Source organism: Bison bison, unplaced genomic scaffold (assembly GCF_000754665.1).
Source record: "Bison bison bison isolate TAMUID 2011002044 unplaced genomic scaffold, Bison_UMD1.0 scf7180017864180, whole genome shotgun sequence".
Classification (NCBI taxonomy): Eukaryota; Metazoa; Chordata; class Mammalia; order Artiodactyla; family Bovidae; genus Bison; species Bison bison.
In genome coordinates, this window is record NW_011494752.1 from 1,205,375 (window position 1) to 1,213,022 (window position 7,648).

The 7,648-nt window shown below is 43.3% G+C and overlaps 1 protein-coding gene across 1 annotated transcript in view; it reads left to right on the forward strand.

Annotated features, from left to right (window-relative positions):
* KLHL11 (kelch-like family member 11) overlaps positions 1-7,642 on the forward strand; it is an 8,207-nt gene extending 565 nt beyond the window's left edge. Inside the window, exons 2-3 of the mRNA XM_010842534.1 lie at positions 1-105; positions 4,686-7,642. The exon at positions 1-105 is cut by the window's left edge and continues 27 nt beyond it. Coding sequence (XP_010840836.1) covers positions 1-105; positions 4,686-6,267 — 1,687 coding nt within the window. The 3' untranslated portion in view covers positions 6,268-7,642. The remainder of the gene's footprint in view (positions 106-4,685) is intronic.
* The last annotated feature ends 6 nt before the right edge of the window (positions 7,643-7,648 follow it).

The following is a 7,648-nucleotide window of genomic DNA, read 5'->3' on the forward strand; positions in this document are numbered from 1 at the left end:
GGGGCCCGACCCCGACAGGGGGAAAGCCGTTATCGAATACATGTACACCGGGCGCATCCGCGTCAGCACGGGCAGTGTGCACGAGGTGCTGGAGTTGGCCGACAGGTAGGGGACGCAGGCGGGATTCGGAGCGCGGGGGTGGAGATGCTCGCCGACCGCGGGCGGCATCCAGGGAGGGCGCGGGAAAAGGCGTGGAGGGCAGTGCCCTGGGTAGGCTCGAGTGAGCCGTAACGAAATGCATTCGTTTGATACTTACTGAGCGCCTGCTGTGTGTTGTGGGGCCGCCACTGCGCTGGGCACAGAGGGTGCAGCCGGCCAGTCAGGCAAGGGGTCGTGTCTCCAGGTGAAGAGACAAAGGCAATGAAAAAGTCCGCTTTTAATGAGTACAGTGTTGACATTTTAAAAGGATAGTAATTGCGTAAAGACCTTTCTCAGGAGGTGACATTTAAACCGACCTTTAAATGGCAAGGGAATCCTGGCCATGCAAAGATGGGGAATGACCATTCCTGGCAGATAGCGCAAAGGCCCCGCATCTCGTTTGGCTTAGAGAAGAAGTAAAAAAGGAAATTGAATGATCTAGGAGGTGAAGGGGAGAAGGGTGTGTGAAATGTTTTGGATAAAGGAGTTTGGATTTACAAGGTGATGTGAAGCTGGCTAAGGAAATGATTTGACTGAAATATTTTTAAGATGATTCTGCTACTGTGGAAAATGGGTTTTAGAGGGCCCAGATGGATATTCCAGAAACTATTTAGGAAGCAGGTGAATGCAGTTTGGAGATGGGGAGCAGCCTTTTGGGGCAGTATTCTGTGTGTATATTTGTTATTTGAACGACTATCTCCTGAGTCAACCCCTGGGTTCTGAGCATCTGGGGATTCAGCACTGAACAAAATAGACAAAAGTCCCTTTCTGCATTGCACTTCCATAAGTAGATGGACGGCAAATAAAACAGCATGTTGGATGATTGCTCTAGCTATTTTGAAAAATAAAGGATGGCGGGTCATATAGAAAATGTTAATGTAAAGAAGCTGTTTTCTAAACTGAATAGATAGAGAAATCCTCCTGAAGAAAAAGACATTTGCAAAGAATTGAAAGAGGTGTGGTTAAGAGTGTTTCAGGTAGGGGACGTCTCAGGTGCAAAGACCCTGAGATGGAGCTTCTCTGGAGGCTGCTGCTGCTAAGTCGCTTCAGTCTTCAGAATAGCAAAAGGCCAGGGTGGCTGGATCAGAGGGATGCAGGGCAAGAGAAGTAGGAGAGGCTTGAGAGTGGTAATGGGGATGGATCCAGATCCCACAGGGCTGTGTCAGCCTGTGGGAGGACTTGGGCTCCTACTCTGAGTAACATGGGAAGGTTTAAGGTAGAGTAATGATGCATTCTGATTTGCAGAATTCTGCTGTGTTGAGAAAAAGTGGGGAAGGGGCTGCAAGGGCAGAAGCAGAGAGACAAGCAGGTTGTTACAGAGGTGGTAGAGGCTTGGACTGAGGAGGGAGAAGTAAAAGTGATGAGAAATGCTTTGATTCTAGATGCATTTTGAAGGCAGAGGAGAGAAATTTGCCAGTGGATTTGATGTGAGGGATGAGGGAAAAGACTGCAGGTTTTTTGACCCATTGGAAAGATGGAGTTATTATTAAGATGTGAAAAAGTTCAGGAAAGTGTTTGGGAGGAAGTGTTTGGTTTTTGGTCCAGGAAATGTCTTCTACTGGATGTCTAATAGGACATTGGATGGAGGAGCATTGGGAGCTAGAGATTGGGAGGAAATTAGCATATAGATGGTAATTAAAGCTTTGGGACTGGATAAAACTACCTAGGAAGAGAGTGTAGATAGAAAAGAGAAACCGAAGGACAGAGCTCTGGGGTTCTCCAGAATGTTAAAGAGACACCAGCAGAGCACCTGATCCCATGGAAGGCTAGAGTGTCAAGGAGGGAGTAGCCAATCATGTCAACTCCGTCACTTGTAAGTAGTCATTGAATTTGGTGATAATAGAGGTCATTGATGGCACTGACAAGAGCCATCTAAGTCTGACCATTGGGACTTCTCTGGTGGTCCAGTGGCTAAAATGCTGCACTTCCAATGCAGGGGGCCCAGGTTCTATCCCTGGTCTGGGACCTAGATCCCACATGCCACAACTAAAAGATAATCTCAAGCAGCCAAATAATACAGTATCTTTAAAAAATAGTATTTAAGAAATAGTCTGTCAAGAGAATCAGAAAAATGATACTCATGGACCTGTGTGAGGAGTCATCCAGGGAGGTCTTTTTCCCTCTGTAAGCTGGGAGATGGGCTTCCCAGGTGACTCGGTGGTAAAGAATCTGCCTGCCAATGCAGGAGGTGCAGGAGACCTGGGTTCAATCCCTGGGTCGGGAACATATCTGGAGGAGGAAATGGCAGCCCACTCCAATATTCTTGTCTGGAAAATTCCATGTAGCCTGGCAGGCTACAGTCCATGGGGTCGCAAAAGAGTCGGGGACTCAACTGAGTGACTAAGCACGTACACACACAACCTGAGAGATCCTGGAGCGTGTTTGTGTGCTGATGAAAATGAATCCGTGGAAGAGGAGAAATTGATGTTATAAGGACCAGAGTCTTTGAAACCAAGAAGGGATAGAATCCATATTAAAAGTGGAGAAGTTGGACTAGGAAGGCAGAGTATAGGGTACAGCTGTAGGCAGACAGATTGAATAGTGGGAGGGAATTCTCTGGTGGTCCAGGGATTAGGACTCATGGCTTTCACTGCTGGGACCCAGGTTGAAGGCCTGGTTGAAGAACTAAGATCTTCCAAGCCTCTCGATGTGGCTGGGGAAAAAAAAAAAAAAAGGATTGGATAATGGGAAAATGAAGTTTTTGCCTGATTGCTTCTGTTTTCTCAAAGCATGATACTGGGTCATCTGTTTGAGGGTGGGGTGGAATGTGGCAGGTGCATGTGTGCAAGGGGTGGCTTGTTGAATGCAGATGGATAGAGAAGGGTCATCGCACTCACTCCAGCTCTGTTTTCTTCTGTCATGTGAGCTTGTGTTCTTTCAGATTTACCCCTCCTTTACTGGAGACTTGAGTGAGGAGAGGAGAGAACACCCCCAGACAATTTACTTAAAACTTCTCTCCATAGGTCAGTTGCTGAGTAGCCACTTTGTGTTTGACACTCTGCCCTGCAACCATCACAGCCAGTCCTACCCATCAGCTTTGAGGCAGGATTCCTTTACAACCCCTCCTCCCCCATATAGTCTGTCTGTTGATCATACCTACCTTGCAGGGCACATACACTGTAAAGCAATAATAGGAAGTGCCCAGCATGATCCCTGTCACGTGACACATGCCTAGTATACGACAGGCAGCTATTGTTTTCTTAGAGCAGTGTTTCCAAACACCTGTCCAAGGAAATATGTGTTGGCTTACTGGAACACCTGCCAAAAATCACAAGTAGAAGGTGGGGAAGCACAAGAAAGAGTGATCCTGGCACCCAGGCATATTTGAGAGCCACTAGAGCTCTTAACTACTCTGCCTTGTCTTTGTCTTGTAGCTGAGATGGTATGCTCCCTGAAGAGGGTAAAGGGAGCCTGTCTTGAAATTCATCTTCATATCACAAGTCAGTTAGTTACTAAGCACAATAATCATAGTAGCAAGTAGTTACTGAAGTGAGAGAGGCCTGGACTGACTGGTGAAGTCATTCTTAAATTGTTTATGTTCTCTGTTCTGGAGATGTAATCCTTAGTGTGTGTGCTAAATCCCTGCAGTTGTGTCCAACTCTGTGACCCTATGGACTCTTAGCCCTCTAGGCTCCTCCGTCCATGGGATTCTCCAGGCAAGTATACTGGAGTGGGTTGCCATGCCCTTACTCCTTAGCATTAGTCTCAAATTGGCCACCCTTAGGGCTTAATTCTGCCAGATTAATTTATGTGAGCCAACAACATCTAGTCAGCTACATGCCAAACCGCTTTTCTTTTTAATGTGGACGGGCCTACACATTTTCTGTTGTTTTATTTCTTGGCTTCTTCAGATCTTAGAGTTTGCCTTGCCACTCCTGCTTTAATGAGAACCCAGCTCAGGACAAAACTCCTGAGCACCACCCCTGCCCCCACCCCTGGGTTACTCAGGGAGAAAGCTCTGGTGATGAGATGATTAAAACCTCTGACACAAAGCCTGCACTGCCGTTCCCTCTGAAATCCGACCAGACAGCCTCCCAGGAGTCACAGTTTTTATACCATGTAGTTGATGCTTAAGGAAATCTCTTCATTGAGACCCAGCCTCATCTAAGAAGAGACTGGTTGCTAGCTAGGGACTTGGGCAGGATGGCACAGACAAGTTTGGATTGAGGTTTGCCTCTGCCAAGGGTAAATTACAGTGGAAACAGAGTGTAGGACTGTTGTTCTTTATTAAAGGATATTTTCTGAAATACCTTACGTAATCAAAAACTCCATTTTGTGTGTGTATCACAAAATTTTGTATAATATATAATTACATATAAACTACCTAATGTAAATAAAATATATAAAGATGATTTTTACATATGCTTTTAAACATACTTTCCCACACAATCCTGTTTAATTTGGGAGGATTTGCTTTTTTTTTCAAGTGTTGTGAATGAAGTGAGATGAAACTTATATTTCAGTTTGTATAATTTAGATGTTCTCAAAGAGCATTTTCAAAGTATGCACATTTGAAAATTAATCCTTCCTCTTTTTCTTGGTTTTAGGTTCCTATTAATTCGTTTAAAAGAGTTTTGTGGAGAATTTCTCAAGAAAAAGCTTCATCTCTCTAATTGTGTAGCCATTCACAGTTTAGCTCACATGTATACCCTAAGCCAGCTTGCTCTGAAAGCGGCAGATATGATACGGAGAAACTTCCACAAAGTAATTCAGGATGAGGAATTTTATACTTTACCTTTCCACCTCATCCGAGATTGGCTTTCGGACTTGGAGATCACAGTTGATTCCGAAGAGGTTCTGTTCGAAACAGTTTTGAAGTGGGTTCAGAGAAATGCTGAGGAGAGAGAGAGATACTTTGAAGAACTTTTTAAATTGCTCAGATTGTCCCAGATGAAACCTACTTACCTTACTCGTCATGTCAAACCAGAGAGGCTGGTGGCCAATAATGAAGTTTGCGTCAAGTTGGTGGCCGATGCAGTGGAGAGGCACGCTCTGAGAGCTGAGAACATACAGTCTGGCACATTCCAGCATCCTGCTTCTCATGTCTCATTATTACCTCGCTACGGGCAAAACATGGACGTGATCATGGTTATTGGAGGCGTGTCAGAAGGAGGGGACTATTTAAGTGAATGTGTGGGATATTTTGTTGATGAGGACAGATGGGTAAACCTACCCCATATCCATAATCACCTTGATGGACATGCCGTTGCAGTAACAGAATCCTACGTGTATGTTGCTGGGTCGATGGAACCAGGGTTCGCTAAAACTGTGGAAAGGTATAATCCAAATTTGAATACCTGGGAACATGTTTGTAGTCTGATGACAAGGAAGCATTCTTTTGGGCTAACAGAAGTCAAGGGGAAGCTATACAGCATTGGAGGACATGGCAACTTCAGTCCCGGTTTTAAAGATGTGACTGTTTATAATCCCGAGCTAGATAAATGGCACAACTTGGAATCAGCACCAAAGATTCTTCGGGATGTGAAAGCGCTCGCCATTGAAGACCGGTTTGTGTACATTGCTGCCCGCACTCCTGTGGACCGGGACACTGAAGATGGATTAAAGGCTGTCATTACTTGCTATGACACAGAGACTCGACAGTGGCAAGATGTGGAATCTTTGCCGCTTATTGACAATTACTGCTTTTTCCAAATGTCTGTGGTCAACTCAAACTTTTATCAGACAGCCTCATGCTGCCCCAAGAGTTATTCTTTAGAAAATGAAGAAGCGATACGAAAAATCGCCAACCAGGTTTCCGATGAGATCCTTGAAAGTTTACCCCCGGAAGTCCTAAGCATTGAAGGAGCGGCCATTTGCTATTACAAAGATGACGTTTTCATTATTGGAGGCTGGAAAAACAGTGATGATATTGACAAACAGTATAGGAAAGAAGCCTACCGATACTGTGCTGAGAGAAAGCGGTGGATGCTTCTTCCTCCCATGCCACAACCCCGTTGTCGAGCCACTGCCTGCCACGTGAGAATCCCATACCGGTACTTGCATGGCACTCAGAGATATCCTATGCCTCAAAACTTAATGTGGCAGAAGGACAGGATCAGACAGATGCAAGAAATACATCGACATGCCCTAAACATGCGGCGAGTGCCAAGCTCTCAGATAGAATGCTAGGTTCTTTGATGCATGCAGCTTAAAACAGACCTTTTCATGAGGCCGAAGATACCCAGACTGTTACTTGAAAATGTAGGTCAATAACTTATTTTCTACATGAATGGATTATCACCCCATATAAAGGAAATACAGTTAAAAACTGAAGAATGGGAAAATCAATTCAGTACGTGGTAATTTTTGTTAGTTTGCAGTCTTTATCTGTTGTTGGTTTGTGTGTATGTTGGCAAAATAAGATCTTATTAAAGATAAATGGAAAACCAGGTGTAGTTACTTGGTTGTTCTTCTGCCAACAGTTTATAACTTCTTTGTTTTAGGGACTTATGTTTTGAACATGCTTTAAGCACCGATTTTATTTGCACATGTATTTTGATAATCTTTTTCATTTTTTTTCCTGAATGGTTGGTTTTGACAAGATCAGAATACATGCATTGAGCCCTCATCTATAGGAGGAATGTGCAATAGTGAGATTGAAGTCTGAAGGAAAAAGCACAATGTTTTAGCAAGATGATTTCACAATGTTTGCATTGCTATTTTGTTGTCTTTGTTTATCTTGAAATACTATCTTGTTTATTTCTAGAAGACATGACTGATGAGAAATTTGTGATTGGCATTTGTGGAATATTTTTCATTTCTTTAGCATCTCTGTTGTAAACTTCACGCCATCACTTTGAGATAATGGTGGTTAGCAAGAGTACTGATCTTTAGCTGATGAATTGATTACAGAGGAAGTTATATCTTTGAAATTTGTTTCTCTAAGCAGAAAAATATTACTAGTCTAGAGTAAGAAATCAAAGGCATTGAAAAATTTTAAAACGCTTTTTTCAGGAGATATTTGAAGATAAGTTACTGAGTGTAAATAATGCCGATGACAATCGACACTCAACACCTTTAGTTTTAAATTTTACTCTAATGCATGTTATATGGAATCCTCATCATTCCTTTCTAAAACAAACTTTTCAAAATAGGAAGGAAGGAAGTAACAGTTTAGGGAAATGTTGCTAAAGAGAAGCCTTATTATTTCTCAACCTGGATTATTATAATATTTTGTCCATTTGCCCTAGACCTTCATTGAAACTTTGCCTGAGCCTAGACTACAACATTTGGGCACATAATTATGGCTCTTAAAAATTGATCTCTGTGGTTATCTTTTATTTATTCTAATGCATTCTTCTGATCTCACCTGTGCCCAGGCAGTATGCAAATTATCACATAGGTTGACCTTTAGCGTTCAGTTAATGTAGGAAACTCCTGCTCTAGTGGTTTGAAGTGTGGGGTCCAGTATACTTTTCTTGTTTCTTTCAGAATGTTTCTACCTTCTTGGACATTCTGGAATACTATTCTAGAAGGTAAATTCCAAGTGCAGTGATTTCCCCCCCCCCCC